The sequence below is a fragment of the Monosiga brevicollis genome, genomic scaffold, assembly GCF_000002865.3.
Source record: "Monosiga brevicollis MX1 MONBRscaffold_14 genomic scaffold, whole genome shotgun sequence".
NCBI classification, from domain to species: domain Eukaryota; class Choanoflagellata; order Craspedida; family Salpingoecidae; genus Monosiga; species Monosiga brevicollis.
This window is the reverse complement of record NW_001865051.1, coordinates 543735-564673: the sequence shown is the minus strand read 5'-3', so window position 1 is coordinate 564673 and position 20939 is coordinate 543735. Positions and strand designations below refer to the sequence as shown.

General features: G+C 56.3%; 6 protein-coding genes across 6 annotated transcripts; 2 read left to right on the top strand and 4 right to left on the bottom strand.

The window, feature by feature from the left end:
- Nucleotides 1-99: 99 nt before the first annotated feature.
- Nucleotides 100-2309, bottom strand: MONBRDRAFT_26462 (uncharacterized protein; the record flags this gene model as incomplete). The annotated part of the gene is made up of 2 exons (XM_001746790.1): nucleotides 100-1778; nucleotides 2165-2309. 2 exons carry the CDS (start codon nucleotides 2307-2309, stop codon nucleotides 100-102), a joined length of 1824 nt encoding a protein of 607 aa, XP_001746842.1.
- A 418-nt stretch (nucleotides 2310-2727) lies between these two features.
- MONBRDRAFT_26461 (uncharacterized protein) lies at nucleotides 2728-6241 on the top strand (the record flags this gene model as incomplete). Its single annotated transcript, XM_001746908.1, has 15 exons — nucleotides 2728-2826; nucleotides 2948-2982; nucleotides 3122-3236; nucleotides 3359-3421; nucleotides 3522-3623; nucleotides 3751-3849; nucleotides 3961-4074; nucleotides 4188-4343; nucleotides 4440-4750; nucleotides 4901-4985; nucleotides 5113-5261; nucleotides 5368-5461; nucleotides 5663-5696; nucleotides 5822-5983; nucleotides 6132-6241. The coding sequence occupies 15 exons, from the start codon at nucleotides 2728-2730 to the stop codon at nucleotides 6239-6241; spliced, it is 1728 nt and encodes a 575-aa protein (XP_001746960.1).
- Nucleotides 6242-7689: 1448 nt separating this feature from the next.
- MONBRDRAFT_9213 (uncharacterized protein) lies at nucleotides 7690-9905 on the top strand (the record flags this gene model as incomplete). The annotated part of the gene is made up of 3 exons (XM_001746907.1): nucleotides 7690-7791; nucleotides 7878-9724; nucleotides 9830-9905. The coding sequence occupies 3 exons, from the start codon at nucleotides 7690-7692 to the stop codon at nucleotides 9903-9905; spliced, it is 2025 nt and encodes a 674-aa protein (XP_001746959.1).
- A 635-nt stretch (nucleotides 9906-10540) lies between these two features.
- On the bottom strand, nucleotides 10541-12551 carry MONBRDRAFT_32905 (uncharacterized protein; the record flags this gene model as incomplete). The annotated part of the gene is made up of 4 exons (XM_001746789.1): nucleotides 10541-11839; nucleotides 12000-12233; nucleotides 12375-12449; nucleotides 12479-12551. 4 exons carry the CDS (start codon nucleotides 12549-12551, stop codon nucleotides 10980-10982), a joined length of 1242 nt encoding a protein of 413 aa, XP_001746841.1. The 3' UTR covers nucleotides 10541-10979.
- A 502-nt stretch (nucleotides 12552-13053) lies between these two features.
- Nucleotides 13054-16523, bottom strand: MONBRDRAFT_26458 (uncharacterized protein; the record flags this gene model as incomplete). Its single annotated transcript, XM_001746788.1, has 14 exons — nucleotides 13054-13161; nucleotides 13263-13600; nucleotides 13724-13823; nucleotides 13986-14165; nucleotides 14277-14353; nucleotides 14469-14651; nucleotides 14754-14945; nucleotides 14973-14994; nucleotides 15105-15202; nucleotides 15299-15380; nucleotides 15493-15599; nucleotides 15766-16036; nucleotides 16125-16271; nucleotides 16398-16523. 14 exons carry the CDS (start codon nucleotides 16521-16523, stop codon nucleotides 13054-13056), a joined length of 2031 nt encoding a protein of 676 aa, XP_001746840.1.
- A 644-nt stretch (nucleotides 16524-17167) lies between these two features.
- On the bottom strand, nucleotides 17168-20797 carry MONBRDRAFT_37546 (uncharacterized protein; the record flags this gene model as incomplete). The annotated part of the gene is made up of 9 exons (XM_001746787.1): nucleotides 20673-20797; nucleotides 20453-20569; nucleotides 19152-19310; nucleotides 18815-19038; nucleotides 18603-18715; nucleotides 18307-18458; nucleotides 18022-18175; nucleotides 17409-17561; nucleotides 17168-17277 (listed from the first exon to the last, which is right to left on the bottom strand). Exons 1-9 carry the CDS (start codon nucleotides 20781-20783, stop codon nucleotides 17168-17170), a joined length of 1293 nt encoding a protein of 430 aa, XP_001746839.1. The 5' UTR covers nucleotides 20784-20797.
- Nucleotides 20798-20939: the final 142 nt, after the last annotated feature.

Sequence of the window (20939 nt, the reverse complement as noted above, 5' to 3'; positions counted from 1 at the left end):
TGTCTGGCAGCAGAAAACATAGACGGAAACTATTCTCATAAATTGCGAGGTTTGAAAAAAGATCTGACATGCTGATAAAGATGCTGGGGTGAAAGGGACCTAGATGAAGAGGCCATGGTGGGGATGGGTCTGTGTGTGAGGCGCGAGCCGCTGCAGCTCAGCGGCTTCTTCAACGTCCTTGGCCACGCCATGACCCAAGGCCATGCATACGGCAAGGTTGCGAGTGGCCGCCAGGTTTCCGTCCTGACTAGCTTGTACAAACAGAAGAGCGGCTTGAGCCAGATCCCGCTTGACACCCACCCCGTGGTAGTGGGCCACGCCCAGGTTATTGATGGCGGCTGGTAGCTCTTGCCTGGCTGCTTGACGAAACAGCGCAACAGCGCGATCTGCTCGCTCGGGACGTCCTTCCCCCAAGAAGAAAGCATAGCCCAATCGGAGCTGTGCTTCGGCAAAACCGCCGGCAGCAGCCGATTCGTACAGCTGCAGGGCCTGCCAGATGTCACGGGTGCCCTCTCCGTCCAAACCATATTCAAGACAGCAGCCCAAAAGAAATTGCGCCCGAGGATGGTGCTGTTGTTGCGCACTATTGCGCAGAAATTCCAGCATGGGCCCCTGCACCACGGCCCGCGTCTCTCCCATGGCCTGCATGACGTGCTGCCAGGCCAGCGTGATGCCGGACACGGTGCAGCCTTGCTCCAGGGCCTTGTTGAGGTGATTGCGCTGCTTGGCCGAAAGAGACACGCCCCGTACCCTTGCCAGCAGCGGGGTGTTATCTTCTAGTATCGCAAGCTGGTTCCAGGCCGGGCCATGGCTCAGTTCTGCCGCCAGCAACATGTGCTCGCGGGCTAGCCCTCGGTTCGGCGCCACCCCACGACCGTGCTGGTAACACAATCCCAGATTAAAGTGACCCTCTGCATGCTCCTGCCGCGCCGCGGCCCGAAAGAGTCGTATCGCTGGTGCTTCGCGAGCAATGCGCTCAGGCAAGCTGTCTTCCAGCCCAATGTCATCCAAGGCCAGCAGTGCAAGGGTCGGGGCCTCGAGGCCCCGATAGGCGCGCACGCCAAGTTCCACTTGTGCCTCGGGAAGGCCTTTGGCGGCGGATGCGCACAGCAACGCCACAATGCGATCCGGTACAGCCTGATCCCGCTGCGGCGGCTGTGTTTCGTTCGCCTCACGAGTGGACCGGGGTTCCGAGGATTTTCCGAGAAGCACGGCCAGGCGGTGTGCAGCTATGGGCTCAGCAAGATCGGCTGCCGACTCGAGCCAAGCCAAAGCCTCATCGAGGTTGGAGCGCGTGCCAATGCCGAGTTCATGGCAGCGCGCTAGCGCCGTCATGGCTGTGGCATGTTGGAGGTGCGCAGCCTGCTGAAGCATGTCAAAGCCCGCCGTGAGAGGCTCATCGGCCTTGAGATCAAGGACACGGGCTGCCTCGGCACCGTGCTCATGGTCTAGCAACTGCAATCCCAACATGCGCAAGGCCCACGCCTCACTGAGGGCGGCATGTTCCCGAAGCACACTGAGGATGGCGGCAGGAGCAGCTAGGCGGCGGTGATGCTGTGTCACGAGACGGGCGGCCTGCAGCTGCGGGATCTTGGCAGATCCCTCGCTCATTTGCCGCATCGCATTAAGGACGAGTTGCTCGGGGGCATCGCGGAGCTCCCGAATCAGGCGGGCAGGCAGATAAGCATCACTGTCGGGTGCCAGTTGGGGTTGCTCTAGAACCAGCTCACGCAACCAAAGCTTGGCGGCCAAAGCATCGGGTCGCTCAGCCGTCAGCTCTACCAATCGAAGGGCAACATCCGTCACCGCAAGATGCGGTGCTTCCTTTATCAACGTCAAGAGGGGATCGCTTTCCGTCTGTCGCACTCGTAGCGAAAACCGCTGCCGAAGCGTTCGCCGCGCTGTTGGCCGCGATCCCAACGGCAACGCCATCATCCCCGTTGAAGTTAAGTAAGAGTGAGTACACTCCAGCTGACAAACCCAGTGACGGTTGTTGAAACTCGAAAGAGAGAAGAGAGAAGAGAGAAGAGAGAAGAGAGAAGAGAGAAGAGAGAAGAGAGAAGAGAGAAGAGAAGAGAGAAGAGAGAAGAGAGAAGAGAGAAGAGAGAAGAGAGAAGAGAGAAGAGAGAAGAGAGAAGAGAGAAGAGAGAAGAGACACACTCACTCACATGCCCACGTCCAAGCGTCAGCAAGGGAAGGGCCAGTTTCTTCGTGTCTTGTCTTGGTGATTTGGGCGCTGGATGGAACAAGGAGCAATGGCAGCGAGTGTGGCAGCTGGACCGACCGCTGCGGCCAGTGCCGAGGGCCATGGTGGTGCTGAGGGCACGGCGCCAGAGCTGATCATTTGTGTCGAGTGTGAGGACCAGGCGGCTGAAGTATTGTACGTCTGCGGTCGCGTGTGTTGTCACCGACGTGCGGAATGAATGACATGCGGGGGAGGGTAGCCTTTCGACTGGCACACGCGAGATTTGATACACGCGTCTGTCTGCTGACTGGATAGATGCAAGGCATGCGATGAGAGTTTCTGTCGCCCCTGCTTTGATCAGCAGCACCGTCGAGGTCGCCGTCGTCAACATCCAAAGGAGCCCTTGCTCGGGGAGCTGGTGCCCGAGTCTGCTGGCATTGCCGTGCCAACTCCGCAGGACAAGCCCCTCGATTCAGAAGGTAGCCTCGGTTCCTAAATTTTGGACAAAACGCAGCTCGTTGCTTAGAACATGTGACGGCAGTATGGCTGGCAAGGCACTGCCTTTCTCCTCATTCTTGCCTTGCTTGCTGGTTGGTGCATGCGGTGTAGAGCTGGTGGAGCGGCGAACACGCAGCACGCGGGTGAGTGGGCATTCTCTCCGACCTCGTTTTTGCCTCAATCCTCAATCCTCACGTCTTGCGCCGCCTTGGCACTTGCACCCGTCTGCCCTCTTCTCCCTCTCCTCCTTTCGACTCCTTATAGAGTGACAAGGTGGCCGCTGAGCTTGAAGAAACGAGGTACGCCCAGAAACGAGAGAGACAGAGACAGAGACAGAGACAGAGACAGAGACAGAGACAGACAGACAAAGAACCAAGTTGAGCGTCTTGTTCATGTTGCCTCATCCCTTGGCGTTCGTTGCATCTCGATCGACGCTAGGCGAGCCATGTACTACGAGTCCTATGATTATATTCCCATGCGACTAAATGACCAAGAGCGTGAGATGCTGCGTGTTGTCGAGGGGGCTCTCAAGACCAGCGAATACACTGACGAGGTTTGTATATTTGCACCGCCTGCAAGCGCACTTCTCTGCCGTTCGTGCTCGCATCTCCGAGCCTGCTGTAGCTTGGTCCCAGGGCGGCTTCCTAATCACACCTTGGGGGAGGTGCGCGCCAGGTCGACGTTCGGCGGTACAATCGTGAGGAAATCATCCTGGAGCAGCTGGAGAATGTCTGCGAGGTCGGTGTATCTCCAACCCTGACCCATGCCAAGACTTGGGCCAGCCACAATGCCCATGCGTGCACGTTCAAAAGCATCTCAAATCTGGCGGGGCGCTTAGATCCTGTTGGGACTGAATGCCGTGGTCAACTACAAGACCACCGTCAAGCTAGTTCGGCGCAGTCTGCAGGAAAACGAACGACTTTTTCAGGATTTGTTCGAGGTATCGCACGCAGGCTCGACGCGAGCAGACGCTGTGGGAGGGTGTCGACAGCAGTGTTGAAGGCCCCTCCAATGCTGCTATCGGGGCTCCACTTGTGTTCTTGTTGCTCACCTTTTGCCCGTGACAGGTGGCACGGCGCTTCAAAATTATGAACCCGGATCTGATGCGCTCGACCTATGGCAAGCTCATGTATCTGCTCATGGATGCTGCCAGCAGTCGCGTTGCGGTACGCGGCCGTCGCTCTGGCCCTGTTTCCCGGTCTAGACTGCGCCCCTTCCATTTCTTCTATCTCATCCTCCTCCCTCTTTGACTCGGAATCGACGTTGTCGGTCGACAGAGTCGCCTGGGTATGCAGCTCACTAAAGAGATTCTCACCGTGACAAACTTTGCACGAGCACGCGGTGGTGAAGCCTTGCTGCTGGACGAGCAGCTGCTGGTAGCTGCCTCGGACGTGAGTTCAAGCAGGCCCATCCTACCACGCTGGCCACTGTGTTGTTTGCGCTGATCATGACTGCCCCTGGTGTAACCCGGCGTGGTTTGGCACTCTTTAATCTAACCACCTAGACAACCCTGATTCTCGACGCTGAGGCAGCTGCCACTATGGTGGCCCGAAAGCACGCGGCCCTGCAACATCTCAAGGACTCGTATAGTACCGAGCAGTTGACTGCAGACGACATTGAACGCATCGTCTTCTCGATCAGTGATAGTAACAACTACCAAGTGGGTGCCTTGGCCTGCTCACGTGCTCTTTGGTTTGTTAACCCGGTCCATGCCCATCAGCGGAGCCCTGACCTTTGCCGTCTGGGTTCCTCACAGGCGAGCGCGAGTGGACCAGTCTTACGCATGCTGCAGCACTTGGACAAGTACTTTGATCCCTCGGCATCATCCCAGGACGATTTTGCCGACCTCTCCATTCGGTTCGGCTTGGCCATGGGGGGCCGCACACCGCACACCCTCATGCTTTTTTGGACTACGACTTGCTTTTCTATTCCTTTTCCATTTTTTGCCTTTTTTTCATTTGTTTTTTTTCTGTGTGTGTGTGTGTGTGTGTGTGTGTGTGTGTGTGTGTGTGTGTGTGTGTGTGTGTGTGTGTGTGTGTGTGTGTGTGTGTGTGTGTGTGTGTGTGCGTGCGTGTGTTTGTGGTTTCTCCTCTTTTGGTCTCTCTCCGTATCTCTTTGACATGACGGAACACAACAGATCCTACTTGCAGTGAGCTTCCACCGCACTCACCGTGCTCCTATCGACTGGCGCTGGGTGTTATGGTCGGTCCGCTTTAGGTACAGCATGCAGAATAGCAAGCTCTCACACAGTCACAGTCAGCAATACACCTACGTCAAGCAGACTCTGACCCTGTGGAAGGAGGTTGGCTCCTCCCCTTCAGATTTACAATTGGAGTCTCAAGCCTGTTTTGATCGACACGCATTCATGAGCCCGTCACTCATTGCAATTGTTTGCTGTTACCCCCTTTGCCGTGCCACCTCTTACTTAGATCACGCAGAAAATGTTCCACCTGTGGTGGGCCGCCGATCAAGATCTGCTGCGCCCCGGGGCCTATTACTCTCTGTCCAATACGGGACAAGGGTTGAATCGCGTGCAGAGCTGTCCCACCGTCGGCAATGCCATGCAAAAGATCTTGCGGTCAGCCCTTGGGTCTTGCCGGCTGCTCCTGGCAAAACAACGGGTGGTTGTGTGCATGGGCAGTGGCCTCATCTCGTCTTCCTCGACCCTGCGGGCCCTTCCACAGGTCCGTGCAGAGCAAATGCGGTCAGTGGGTGGGCTTGAGTGTGGTCCACCTGGGCGATCGTGACGTGCCCAATGCCCTCATTTTCATCGACAAGGTTTGTTCACTTGCTCGCTGTCTGAGGGAGCGAGGTAGTTCCCCTGGAAGCACAGCAAGTCTGCCCTCAGTTGACATGGCCATGATTTGGTCTGACACTGAAGGGATGTGTGTTAAGGCCTTGAGGAGTGGGCCTGTTGTGTCGCTCGGCCATGGTTTAAAATTCTCACGGGTTTCCGCGTTGGTTCTTTTGCTTGCACAGTACACCCAGGTGCCGCGCATCTTGGGTCCAATTGGTTTGTATCGACTTCTGCAGAGGCAAAAAATGGAATCGTGTCTGCCTGCGCCAGCGTCTAGCGGGAGGTCCTGGTTCATGGCTGGCTGCTGTTGGGGTTATTGAAATCCCTTCTTACTTGTGTAGTGCATGCGTTGGATCGGATTGAGGAGCTTGAGAAGGATGCCAACACGGCGGCTTACATTGGTGTGTTCAAGACGACGGAGCACCTGCGTCAGCGCATCCTGCAGGACTTTTTCCGTTTCGCCTTTAACGGGGACGGCGATGACGGAGGCTCTTGCATTGACGGTTTGTCATTTTTCCGGCTTGTTTTTTTCTTGCGCTGGTCAAGAGAGATTCGCGAGGAAAGGCTGGCCCAACAAAGGGGTAAAAATTAAATTGGGTTGGTTTGCACGAGTGTCTGGTCTTCCTTCTCATGCCGCATCTGCTTCTGTAGGACGGCTCACGAGTGCCTGGAACTGGTGTGGCAAGCTGGAGAAGAAGCCATTTCGTAACTTGTTCATGCTTGCCGGCTTTCAGGGCTTTGATGGTAGTTTTGCTGCTTAAGTTTCATACCCTTGTCGTTGGCGTCAAATCAAGCGACGTGACCTGCCTGGCGCAGAGGTCGCAAAGAGCTGATTGTAGATTCAATCTTGCCATCCCTCTCCCAACGCCTCCAAATTTGGCATGCACTGTACACTTGGTATGGGTTGAGAAGGGTGGTTTAGGGGATATCAAGGTGACGACGGTCTGGTATGCTGGTGGAGGAGTGGGAAAGTGACGACGCTCTGGCATGCCTTTGCTTGCCACTGCCAAAAAATGTTCTTGCTGGGCCCTCGAGTCCTCACCTCTTGCCCATGGACCTGGGATCACGCCGTGTGGCATGTCAAGCTTCCTTGCCCCAGCCTGAAGAAGCAGCCACCCCCCCAATGGCCGGCGTATGGCTGGCAAGAATGGCCTCGAAATCGACGTGCCATGGGTGCGTTTCCACAGGTGCAGGCTCTCATTCCACATTCAGCATTTGTCCTCTTTTTTAAACATAGGACATACTATGCATACATGCATGCTCACCCATGTGTCCGCTGGCCGGGTTGCAGGTTAAGGCTCACGTTCCCCGAGGGATAGGCGCACCAGGCACGACCAGACCGCATGGGCATTGGTGAATGCAAGCCTTCGTGGCGGTCAGTGCCCTCAAGCTTGCACACTCACACACGAGACAAAGTTTGCAAGCATAAAAGGTCGTGGGTCGTGGTTGGCATTTTGTACGCCGTTTGCAGGACTGCACGGATTCCTCAAGCCGGTGCTGCCTGCATCCACCAGTCATAGTTGCAGACACCGGTGTCCAATTGTCGCTGGTTGGTCGCACGCATCACTATGCAACGCCCACGGCAACACGGTTCGGAGTTTCCGAGGAGCGCCATTCCGGCACGACGGTCGCCCAACAACATGACAATTTTTTTCTCGCATCAGCTCCGCGGCCGGCCCCGCCCGAGAGGAAACATGCAAGGCGTTCGCACGCATGCCCACACACAAAGGCATATGCACAGGCACCAGCATGGCCTCCCGCCCTTGCACGCCCCTGGAAGCTGTATTGTGCATCAGGGCAATGGCCTTCCCGTTGCTCTGCAGCGGTAGCCAGGGGGGCAAGCCCGATCACTGCACCCCGGGCTGGTCACTCGAGTGGCATTTTAGTCAAGACATCTTCTCGAGAAGGTGCATCCCTGTGTGCTCGTGACCCAGCCAACTGACTCCACTAGAGAGTCGATCGGACGTCACATCCCTCCGCCCTTTCCCAGTTGAAGCCTTCAGCGATCCTTGAAGAGGGATCTTGCTTTGATAGCTTCACAGATTTGGGCTCTTTTCCCAGTCTCCTGCCGCACAGGTTTGTACCAAATCAACCATTGTTCCTTCCCTCGTCATGCGAGGGCGCCATTGACTTGTGCCTGTCGCCTCTGGTGCCATCGATAGGGATCTCTTGACACCTTTCTTGCCATCTTGTTTCTCAACCCGCCACCATGATGCGTTCCATCTTTGTGGTTGCCGTCGTCGCTCTTGGCACGGCCAATGCGCTCCTCTCCGAGTGCGAAGTGGAAGGCCTCGACACCTTCTACAAGTCGGTGCGTGCGATGCAACAGCTTCCCCACCCTGCGCTGCATGGAACCGGCCAGTGTGTGGTGTATCCTCTTACTATTTTCTCAAACAGTCGAGGGCTCGCCAAACTCACGCTCTTTTTGATCCCGCCATGCCCTTGCTTGCGCGGCTGTCACAGTGCTGCATGTCCACCGACTTTTATATGCCAGCAGACGTGTGTGGTGCCATGCACCCCAGCCTTCGCCCCGACACTGCCCTGTGCCAATCTGACTACCCCAACACATGCTCGGCTCGCGCCACCTTGCGTGAGCAGCTGAACGGCCGTGACCCCCTCGCTCCCTTCAACTTGTGCCTCGAGGACAAGATCATTATGGAGACCGAGCGCGGCGAGGCCACGGTCAGCGGTACCTGGCTGCACACCAACGATGGCTTTGACTTCCGTGGCAACAGCTACATTAACAACCGCTTCCACAACAGTCGCCGCCAATACGTGCGCTTCTCTGCCGCCTTTGTGGCCGGCGGTGATTACCACGTGTACATCAGCTACGGCCGCTCCCCTTTCAACACGGCCCGTGCCCCCGTCGAGATTCAGTACAACGGTGGTCTTGATGCCCTCCGCGTGGACCAAACCGCCCGTGCCAGCTCCGGCGCGGACATTGACAGCGCGTGGCAATACATTGGTACTTACCCCTTCCAGGGCGGAAACGATCGCGAGTACGTCATGATCACCACCGAAAACGCCGCCGCAAACCGCCTGGTAGCCGCCGATGCCGTTCGCTTTGAGCGTGTGGCTTGCGAGGCCACCACTGAGGCTCCCACCACCGAGGAGGCCCCCACCACGGAGGAGCCCACCACCACCACCACCACCACCACCACCTCAACCACCACCACCTCAACCACCACCACCTCAACCACCACCACCTCTACCACTTCCACCACCTCCACCTCCACCACCACTTCCTCCACGACTACCACCACCACCATGGCCCCGACCACGGAGGAGGTGACAATGCAGCCCATTGAGGATTGCCTGTACGAATGCGGTCTGGCATCAATTGCCTGCCGTTCCAACTGCGGCCCCAAGGGCGAGGACAACTTCCTCTGCCGCGTGACTTGCAAGCTGATCCAGAACGACTGCGAGGATGAATGCCGTGCCCTTTTGCCCGCTACCCTCGAGCCCACCGTTACCACCACCCAAGCTCCTGCAACCACCCGCTCGGTCAGCCAAAACCCCGCCACCACTACCACCACCACCCAGGCCTCTGTGACCACCACCACCACCACTCAGGCACCCGTGACCACCACTACCACGGCTGGGGACCCCTGCTCCGATGTGCGCACCGAGTGCCGATGCAAACCCAATGCTGAGGTCTACTACTTCTTTGACCGCAACTCGTGCTACACTTGCGGTTGCCGCCTTGCCGGGTCTGGGCCCACCTCGGTCACCACGACCCAGGCCCCTGTAACCACTACCACCACCACCACTCAGGGCCGCCCCGAGACGACTACCACTACTCAGGCTGCTCCCGTTACCACCACCACCACCACTCAGGGCCGCCCCGAGACGACCACCACTACTCAGGCTGCTCCCGTTACCACCACCACCACCACCACCACCCAGGCCGGTCCTACCTGCCCTACCTACCGCCCATGCAACTGCAAGCCGGGTAGCTACCCCGAGGACGCATATGACAACAATGGTTGCCTCACTTGCTCTTGCAAGGCCGACTCTTACAACCCCACCACGTCCACCACCACCCAGGGTCGCCCTGAGACAACGACGACCACCACTCAGGCTGCTCCCGCCAGCACCACCACCACCACTCAGGGTCGCCCTGAGACAACGACAACCACCACCCAGGCTGCTCCCGCCAGCACCACCACCACCACTCAGGCTGCACCCGTCACCACCACCACCACGCCCTGCGTCGAGAACCCTTGCACGGTCTCCCCCCGCCGGTATGTCCAAATGGCCTCTTCTCATCGCTGGGCCCTCATCGCTCGCTTCACGTTGAAAACACGCGTTCCGCTTACGATTGAATTTGCTTTATTATCCTTTTGCAGCTGCAAGCCTGATGCTGAGATGCGCGAGGTGTACGAGGGCGAGTGCAAGGTCTGCCGCTGCCTGCCCAAGTACTAAGCACCCTATCAGGGAATCAAGACCCTGGGTTCATGATTGCGCCCAGTGCTTGAAGAGCTATTATTATTTTAGTGTACTTTCCTGCTTTGTACACGTGCTTGGATTTGTGGCCATTGGCTTTCCATCCTTCTTCGCTGTGGCGAGTCATGGCCTTCCCCCACCACGCAGACACACCCCTCTCTTTTGCCAACGCTTCTCCTTGCGATGACGACCGCACAGCCTCTCCGGTGCGCGGACTTCGTCCGCTCCACAGGGCGAGGCAGCGTCTGAGGCGCACGTTGTTGGCGAGACGCGTTGTATGGTCGGATCGGCTTCTGAGGCAATGGTACACTTCATGTGCTACTTATTTGCTCGGCTCATGCCCGGCCCGAGGGCGGATGCGTCGTGGCAAGATGTGTATGTGTGCGTGTGCGTGTGTGTGCCCTTCTTTTTCTTCATTCTTCTTCTTGATGTGTTTTTGATCATTACCATGGCTTGTTCAGAGCCACCCCTTTCGATGTTTGGTGCTTCGAATCTTTCAATCCATCCAAAAACAAGAAAGAAAAAAAAAAAAAGGTTGTGCATGTACATGCAGCAGTCGCCCTGCTCAAACGCGTGAATGCCCAACACGTGCAGACTATAACATCGCCGAGCTTAGTTTCTGTTCAATTCAAGCAGTTTTCAACCCAACCAACAACCAGCCCGGGGTTTGTGCACACATTGTTGTGGCTCACTCCAAGCCGAAAGCACAATCATGGTCGTGGAAAACAACCATTTCAGGGAGGAAAAAAAAAGGATAAAAGGAATGAGTTGTTGCAATCCGACAAGCGGCACACACATGACAAGAAAACAACAGAGAAAAGCAAGACCGGAAAGGGACATGTGAGCCGGCGCTGCTGGCTCGTTAACGAGAAAGGGCAAAACAAGAAAAAAGAAAACACAGGAAAGGCAAAAATGCAACCACCAACGCAGCTTGGCGAGAAGCAAAGGAAAAAAGAAGCAGGTGGCCAGCACGATGCATGGCAAGAGACATCATGAATGCCAGTTGGACCGCTTCTCAAAACCCCTCGACACCAATGGTCAATGACCAAAGCCTTAGTTGGGGAGCTCCTCCACGTAGGTACCGGGGAAGATACCGTTGCGCTGGGTGCGGGTGTTGATACCGACCCACCAGCCGTTGTCAGCCTTGTACTCGACCGCAATGACATCGCCCTCCAGCAGGTCAATCTCCTCGTCACGGTTCTCGGCCGTGTACTCGTACAGGGCACGCGCCTTGCAAATGACGTCCACGGCAGGCGCCGCTTGCTTGAGCTGGCTGAGCTGAGCCTCGGTACGCTTTTCGGGGGCCTCCTCGACCGGCTCCTTGGGCGCGGGGCCCTCGGGGAACCATGCCTGGCGGTCGAGTGTGTACATGTTTTCGTAGACAAACTCGCCGGGGTAGGTGCGAGATTCGACCTTGCGCCAGCCCTCGGGGAGCGGGGGCTCGGCAGGCTCCTCGGGGAACCAGGCAATGCGCTCGTCCGTGTACTCGTTTTCATACACAAACTCGCCGGGGCGCGAGCGCGACTCAACGCGGCGCCAGCCCTTGGGCAGGGGACGAGTGGCTTCATCAGCCTTCTTGGCCGCCAGCTTGGCCTTGCGGGCTTCAAGCGCCTGGCGGTTCTTCTCCTTGAGGGCCGCCTTCTTCTTGTCCTCCTCTGACATGCTGGGGTCAACGGCGGGGGCATCGGGGAACCATGCCTGACGCTCGCCGGTGAATGTGTTCTCGTAGACAACTTCTCCAGGGCGAGAGCGGCTCTCCGAGCGCTTCCAGCCCTCCGGCAGCTCGAGGTTGGCCTCAGCCTGCTTTTGCTCGGCCTGCTTGGCCTTGCGCTTCTGCAGAGCCTCGAGGTTCTTCTTCTTCAGCTCAGCCTTCTTGTCAGCAGCAGCATTCTGCGGCACCAGGGCAGCTTGGGCTAATGGAGGCATCCAGCCAGGAGAAGTCAGGTAAGAAAACAAGCAAGCCCATGCACTGGGGGACAACACACGGCTGGCCGGAAATTCCTGGCAGTCAAGCGAGGCGAGGTGGGTCAAGGGTGGGACTCAGGTGGCTCTATGCAACGCAACGCAACGCACCTTCTTCCTTGGCGGCCTCGGTGGGGAACCAGGCGATACGCTCCTCAGTGTGAATGTTTTCGTACACAAACTCGCCAGGGCGGGAGCGAGACTCGACACGGCGCCAGCCGTCGGGCAGGGGGCGGGTCGCCTCCTCCTGCTTCATCTGGGACAGCATGGCCTTGCGCTTCTGCAGGGCCTCGAGGTTGCGGCGCTTGATTTCCTCGGGGTCGGCTGCAGGGGCCTTAGAGCGGCCTGGTGGAGCAGGGGCAAACAAACAAGATACAGGAGTGAGGGGTTGGTTCGGGATTCAAACTGATGCGAAAGCCCTCAGAGGTTGACTAGACCAGTGATTTGAACGCCCAAAGAAAGGGCCAACCGCATGGCCAAACGCACCCTTGGAGAGCTCCTTGAGCTGGGCTTCGCGATCAGCCATCGTGCTGGGCTTGAGATTCAGAAAATGTTCAAAACCTATGAACATTGACGAGCCAGCAATGCACATGCCAGCGCGGCCAAGATCAGCAACTCGAGAAAAGCAGGCAGCATCGCTTGGCAGGGCCAAGCAAACTGCATCAACAGCCAGTGCAGCCCACATTATCACCAACACCAACACTCAACCCTGTGTGGATGATCGAAAAAGGTGAAGCCGGCGGGGTACATGGGACCACGTACAAGTCTCGTCTGGTCTGTGCCGTCAGCTCGGAGGGAGGGGCGGGGCAGAGGAGAAGGAACCAACTAGAAGAGAAAAAATGAGCACTTGGGCCAGAAGAAAAACAACAAAGAAACAAAAGAATAGCATTCAATTTTCTTTTGTCAAAAAGTCAGTGAACGAGAGCAGGCTCCTTTTGGCTTTGTGGTGGTGGCTTTGTAGTCAACGCAAAGGGGCAAAGACCATAAAAGGGCGAACAAAGAAACAGGTCGATAAGCACTATACGTCAATCGACATTTTTGAGGGTTGGATCATTCAAAATCTCAGAGGAGATATAGTTGAGAACTGGTGTTGATAATTGTTGGTCGATAGAGATTATTGTCACTAATTTCGTAAATTAGAAGTCAGCCCAGCTGTGTAAAATCATCAATCCAGCTGCACTCCCATGACCTTGGCCACAGTCATCATGTCCTTATCGCCACGGCCCGAAAGGTTGACCAGCACGCGCTGCCCAGGCTTCATCGTCTTGGCCAACTATTTCATTCCGCACAAGGAAACAATACGGTCTTGCGTGAGCGGACGCATGGCTGAGATCCCACACGGGTTGACTCGAAACGTCTAGAGCCGTGACGCACCTTCATGCCATAGGCCACGGCGTGGCTCGACTCGAGAGCTGGGATGATACCCTCCAGCTGCGACAACTGCTTGAAGGCATCCAAGGCCTCGCTGTCCGTAATGGCCACATACTCGGCTCGGCCACTATCCTTGAGGAAGGAGTGCTCTGGGCCCACACCCGGGTAGTCGAGACCGGCCGAGATGCTATGCGTCTCCGTGATTTGTCCATCCGTGTCCTGCAAGAGGTAGGTCAACGTGCCGTGCAGCACACCGGGCTTGCCCGCGACCAGGGAGGCCGAGTGCTTGCCCCCTTCCACGCCGTGCTCACCACCAGCCTCCACGCCGATCAAGCGCACACCTAGGCGATCAATCACCCGCCACAAAGTTCACATCTGTCACCACACCAGAGCTAGCGCGAACAAGGAGAAAGCCGCCTCCCGGCCAAAACCACGCTCTCTTGGGTTGACCGACGCAGACCAACCTTCGTCCCCGACAAAGGGATGGAACATGCCGATGGCGTTGGAACCACCCCCAACGCAAGCAATGACCGCATCGGGCAGAGAACCTGTGGTCTCCAAAAACTAAGGTCACAGCCCAGCCCCAACAACGTCAGGAATCATGGCTCGGGACCCATGTTCAGGACACGGGATTTGGAACTCAAGATGCAGCAGGACCAAAAACAACAACCCTCCCCCAAGGGTATCCCACTCCCGGTGAATGCAAGAGCGACGTGGCGAACTCACCTCCGTGCGCGCTTCGCGACCAATGACGCATTGCAGGTCGCGTACAATCAAGGGAAAAGGATGTGGGCCCACAGCCGATCCGAGGCAGTAATGGGTGGTGCGCACGTTGGTCACCCAATCACGCATGGCCTCGTTGATAGCATCCTTGAGCGTGCGCGACCCAGACTTGACAGCCACGACCTAACCCCGCGAAACGTTCACCAGACATTCAGCATGAGCCGGTGACGAGCATGACACGCCCTGCTAGCTAGCGCCAAATGCGCAAGAGCGATACAAAGGCGTGGCGCCCACCTCGGCCCCGAGCATCTTCATTCGAAAGACGTTGAGTGACTGGCGTTGCGTGTCTTCTTCACCCATGTACACGACACCTGTCGATCAGACACCAGAAACCCACCCAAAACACAGGAAATTGAGTGAAGGACCAGATGGAAAAACCGCCCCGAACCATGCTTGACGATCTCGCGGCCCGGACGTGCTACATACACTTGATGCCCATAAGGGCGCAGGCCGTCGCCATGGCCACTCCATGTTGACCGGCACCAGTCTCGGCGATCAATCGCTCCTTATTGAGACGCTTGGCGAGCAGCACCTGGCCCAACGCGTTATTAATCTTATGCGCACCGGTGTGCGCCAAATCTTCACGCTTGAGCCAAATTTCACCCCCGCCTAGAACATTGGCCAGCAGCCCCACACATCACCGGCACAAGCTTAGGACACCGGGCCGCCAATTATGCTCAACGATCAGGCCACGTCAGCACATGAACCTACCGCAGGCTTGGCTGAGCCGCTCACACTTCCAAAGGGGTGTGGGTCCACCAACATATTTCGAGCGAAGGTGCGCCAGTTCCTCGTGGAAAGCTGGGTCCTTCCAAGCCTCCTGCCAGGCCTCCCAGAGCTGCTCGTGGGCTTCAACCAGGGTCTCGGGGATGTAGCGCCCCCCAAAAGCACCATAGCTGAAGCCTGCATGTTGTTGATCAAAGGACGCACCATCAACCACAATCTTGTCCATCTACAAACTCAAACGGAAGTGTATACAATCATCGTGGTCACGGTGGAACCAAAGGAGCGCAAAACCGAAGCGTAGTCTGACCAGGCGGGCAAGGAGAAGCAGAAACATACCGCCTCGTCTTCACCCTCGGCATGGGTCTTGCCCTGCGTCAAGTCTTGGATGAGAGCTTGAACTTGTTGTGCCCGATCCGCCGGTGAAGCCTCAGGACCTGCCGCACGTACACCCGGCAGAGGACAGTCGAAAGATTCGTATCAGTCGCAGATGAGTTGCGTGGGAGAAGTCTGGCTAGACCTCGTCAACATACCAAGGCTATCCACGGCGGCGATGATCGCCGACCCCACAACAGCGCCATCAGCATTTTGCCCGACCGTGACCACGTGCTCACGCTACCCGGTTCCAAACAGTGGCAATTCAAAAGGGTGGCGTGAGGGCAGAGCTGTTGCTTTTGAGCTCCTGACACCTGTACTGGGGCGCGGGACCGATTGTGCAAGTTGCTACCTTGCTAATGCCAAAGCCCACGGCCAGAGGCAATTGAGTATGCTTGCGCACACGGGCAATAAAGTCGGGCAAGTCTTCAGCCAAATTGGTGCGCGCACCAGTTACGCCTGCCCGTCGGACAACGTGGTGAGCATCGTGAGCTGACATCAACAGCAACATGTAAAAACAAAACTCCACACGTTAAAACAAAAAGTAAATAAATGAAATAAAATAAAATAAAAACCAAGACGTCACGACGGGTCAGGGGACATGAAGCAGGCCCGATCAACGTACCAGTAACGCTCACACAGTAAATGAAGCAGTTGCCAATGGAGGCAAGTTTGGCCATGCGTTCATCCGTCGTGGTGGGTGTCACCAGCGGCACAAAGCCAAGATCGTGGCGATTGATGGCCTCTAAGGCACTGCTTGCTTGCTCGGGCGGCAGATCTACAATGATAAAGCCGTTGCCACCAGCCTCAGCTACGTCCTTGGCAAAGCGCTCGAAGCCGTAGGCCATCATCGGGTTGAAGTAGCCCATGATAACAATGGGCACAGTCACACCCGCCTACCAATTTCAACGCCATGGATGTCAAACGAGCATGCTGAGCGGCTGACGTCCCTCTGAGACAGGGCTCGAGACGGGTGATGCCTACCTTGCGCGCGTCGGCAATGAGTTGCACCAGTTTGGGTACGGTCATGCCGTTGGCCAAGGCTTGGGTATTGGCCTTTTGGATAGCCCCGCCATCGGCCAAAGGGTCGGAGAAGGGCAAACCCAGCTCGATGATGTCGGCACCGCCCTCCTATCGCCATGCGTGAAGTAGATCGAGATGGATTGTGAGGGTGGGCCATGTGGCGTCAAGGGCGGTGATGTGGCACGGTGCCAGGCTGCAAGAAATTGAGGCGTGTCAGGAACAGACATGTCACACCTGAAGAGCCACAAGAGCCGGGATGGTGGTGTCCAACGTCGGAAAGCCAGCGGTCAGAAACCCGACAAAGGCGGGCTTGCCCAGCCGCTGGCAGCGGGCAAACGCTTGACGGATGGCGACGGCCATGGTGGATATGCTAAGCACACAAGCACGATACCCCAGTTACAATAACAACAAGCGCACCCCATAGCCACAGCCACAGCTCGAGACCAGCGTGCCCTCAACAACAAGAACGGCTCACCGCAAATGACGGAGCGGGGCCGGAGCGGCAAAATGGCTCTCTCTCTTGATCTCTCTCTCATCACCATAATCATCATCATCACAACTTGACGTACGATCATCAAATAAAAACGTCAGACCTTTTAAGCTAGTATGTGTGTGTGTGTGTGTAACTCGCTTGACACGTTTTTGTTTCCATAGTCTGGTTCCCTCAGTGCATGGTGGGATTGGCTGGACACATGCTTTTGGTTCAGGGAATGTGGAGGAAATGCGCACAACCCTGGGTCAAGGGTCAAAGTTGTTGTTGTTGTTTGATTGGTCGTACTTTTATGGTTTGTGCTTTCTTTGGGTGTGCGATACAGATCCACGAATCGAGTGGCAAGATGACGGATTGATTGATTGTCCTGTAAGAAATGATGGCTATGAACAGGGTGCTGCCGCACAAGTATCTGACAGCCTGCCACCCACCAAAAGAAACAGCTCAAGACGCGGCAGCCCAGGAGGTGGAACACGGATGCTCGGGCAAGGAATAATAAAAGTGTCGTAGTCGTTTAGGAGCGCAGGGCCATGCCTTCCTGGTAGCGGTCGCGGCGCATTGAGTCATGAGCCTGCTGCTTGCTATGGCGGCGTCCGCTCGCTGTTCGCCCACGTCCAGCCATGCCTAGAAAGGCGTCATAAAACGAATTGACAATCAGCCGTAGCCCAGACGTGAGATCCTTCAGCCGGTCGCAGTCGGCTGGAAGGTGTGGCTCGCGCGAGTACCAATTTGCCACCCAAAGCTGCCCGACGTACCAGAAAGTAAGAGGTCATCGGCTTGCTTGTCGACGGCTTTGAGAATTTTGAGCAAGGTGTCGTTTTCGGTCATGACGATCGGTCGCTGGCGGTACATGTTGGTTGCGTTGATGTCAGCCCCGGCCATGGCCAGTTGCATCACACACTCGTACGCTATCAACGGTTGTGGCATGCCAAGCCCGGTGAGACATAGGCAAGCAAAGTACGAAGACGCACCGGGGTCAACGTTTCAAAGAGAGAGAGAGAGAGAGAGAGAGAGAGAGAGAGAGAGAGAGAGAGAGAAAGGCAAAAAAAAAAAAAACTAAATACCACGAGGTCCACGCATAGACTTGCCTTCAAAATAGACGGCAAGATGCAGGGGGGTATTGCCATCTTGATCTCGGGCATTTAGCTGCACATCCTTGTTTTCCAGAAGAAAGGCCACAACCCGACTAACAGGCGGCGCGGAGGGAAGCAAAGGTGGTGTCAAAACTCGGAATTGTGTCTGAGAGCACCAACAGCAACACCGCAAACATACTGGTAGCCGTTGCACGCTGCAATGTGCAAGGGGGTGGCGCCCTACATCAGAGGATGAAAGGGAATGCAAATTTGCAGTGAGGCCACAGCGGCGTACTCGGAGAAGGGCTTTGCGACAGGTGAGAAATAGGCCCAGTAAAACGAACGGCTGCGTTGAGTGGAGTATTGATGTTGCCTCCACGCATCACCAGCTTCTTCATGTCAGCGAGCATAACTCGCTCATCGCGAGTTCGAAGATCCTCCCAGGCTTCCTATACCAACGGATCCCGATCCCACAAGGCCCCAAGTTAAGGCGAGAATGCCACAGTGCCAGACAGCCGGGAGGCACACGACGGTTGGTAACGTGGGTTGTGCCGGCCAAGACCAAACGATGGAACCCAACCTTGTCTGCGTGACCAGCATCCTCCAAAGCGCGCTGCAAAACACCCTCGGTGCGCATATCCATGGCCACGTCCAGAGGAAGATCGCCATCGGCATTGACGGCGGTCGGGTCGGCGCCATTGTTTAAGAGCGTATTGCAGATGCGCCAAGCACCTGTCGCCGAACCGAACGAAAATAAAATAAAATAAAATAAATCAAACAAAAAGGAAGGGGGCACCTGAGCGGGCGGGCCAGATGCTGTGGCAAGTGATGGTGGCTGTGACCGAGCGCATCAATCCAAGGCGCCGTCCAACGCACCGACATCAGCAGCCGAGTGAAGTGGTGTCCACCAGTCGTCATCACGGACGTTCACGTCGGCACCGGCATCGATGAGCCGGCTCACGGTTTGCAAATCCTGTTCAATACAAGCTCTGGGGAATCCAAGACCATGGTTCCATCAGTTTAGCAGGCCAGAAAACTCGACTTTGCGTTTGGCAATCAAATATGAAGGACCGAGGCCTCACACTCACCGATGAAGCGGGGTCATGCCTTCGTTGTCACGAGCATTGACGTTGGCATTGGCCTTGAGCGCTTGCTCAATGCCAGACTTGTCTCCTTCGGCGATGCAATCTGTTAATTCATCTACAAAGGTGAATTTGACCTTGCGCGGACGACTTTTGGGGCGAGGTGGAGGCAACGAGCTCTTTTTCAGCTTGAACCCAGCGGTGTCGTTGTGCACGGGAAAGACCACCTCCTGCTCAAGTGGTGGCAACCGTTGCGGTCCACCCGTTGGTCTGGTGAGTACTAGACACGCCCAGGAGCCCGGATCACCTTTGTTGGAGGCAGACAGGCTGCGTATCGACATACCTCTCCACGCAGAAAGCGCTCGTAGTTGGTCATTTGAAGTCGCCGGCCCATTTCAGCTGCCTCCCGGGCCTCGGCCATGGATCTTGCCACATCGTCACCCATGGTGCCAGCAAGGGCCAACGCCGCAACGACGTTTCGCTCTTTTTCTCTCTCTTCCCCCTTGCCAACAAGAAGAGCACCCACAAGACAACACCAGTCTGGCTTGCCACCTAAACGAGCAGCGTCGCCCGAAGGATCGCCGCGGCTACCAAGCTTGTCCAGAACGCGCGAGCGGGGGCGGAGCAGATCAGAAAATGTCAGAAGGCGAAGTCAGTGAGTTTTTTTTTTTTTTTTTTTTTTTTTTTTTTTTTTTTGGCAAGAGGGATGATTGCCAGCAGGCGAGGTTGACTTGCTCTTGCTCGAGATTTGACATACGAGGGAGGCGCTGGATCGGTCGGCACAAATAGAGGATAGGGCGATGGACAGTGCTTGAGGATGGTGTTGTTCAACAGGACTTGGTCAGAGAAAGTTTGAATTTCAAGGTGGTTTTGGTCAGCTGTCGGTGCAAGCGGCTCAAGCCCAGATGCTTGCCTCGATGCTTGCCTCGAATCAACATCAGGTCAGCTGATGCGCTGAAGACGGGATGAAAATTTGCCAAATTATGTCAAGAGGCTGTCATGCCATTGCTTCAGAGGCAGATTCAACCACGGCGATGCCAAAGCTTTGGACGGGTCCAGAGCCACCTGACAAAGTTTCTGTGTAACGCCCTTGGCCAGCAGCGATAGCACAGAGGGACAAAAAGGCATGGGAAGAAAGAGACAAAGGTCGACAAAGGAGATTGTTGCCGGTGGCGCACTGCTTTAGAGCTGGACCAAAACGCCGGCAAGTAGCGCCTTTTCCAAATCGTTGTTCGCGTCCTGTAGTAGCTTGGTGGCTTGCGCTGTGGACAGGTCCAGCTGTTCCTGGAGGCTCTTCACGTGTGCATCATTAGCTTTGACCCTGTGTGATGGCGAATCGGCAGGAGATCCGTGGTAACATGATTAGTTCTGTGTGCAGGTGAGGGGTACAAAACGACTGATGCCCTTCTGGTTGGGAAATGATTTGGCGTGTTGAGAAGCAACACGAGAGAGCGAGGGCCGACGAGAGGAGCGGGACGGCAATGAATTTCGGACAATGAGGAAGAGTCGCTGCATACGTACTTTTTGCTGCTGGAGGCGCCCATCTACAAACACGCATCATCCACATGCACATACATCACCGCGGCGTGAGCGGATGAACAGGCCAAACTATCACAAGCGATGCGAGGGTCATGATCTGCTTACTTGCTGAGCCGCGGCACTGGCCGCCTCGGCATTGGCACCCGAGCCCTCGTGCTCATCACCCTCCATGTTGCGCATCGCGGCCGAGCCATCGCTGTGCTTGCCCTTCACCGGCTCCTCCTACACCACACGGCGCGAGGCATGCCAAAGCCGTTGGCGTGTTGTGAGCCTCCCAGTGGCCCAGAGCCAGGGCCTGAAAGAACACCAAAAAGCAAGACCATACCGGTGCAGCATCTTCGACCTCATCCTCGTCGGGCTTGCTAGCCGGGACTTCCTCGGGCTTGCTCTGCGGGGCCGACGCCGCCGCCTTCTTGCCAGCTTTCTTGGGTGCCATCGTGTTTGGAAAGGGAAAGGGAGGCGAACGTGTTGTCCTAAAAATAACTTGATCCAAGGCTCTAAGTTTAGATGTCGACTTTTTCGCTGACATTCTTGCAGAGAGAGAGAGAAGAATAAGCAAGAGAAACGAGAGAGAAGAGAGGGACGAGAGAGA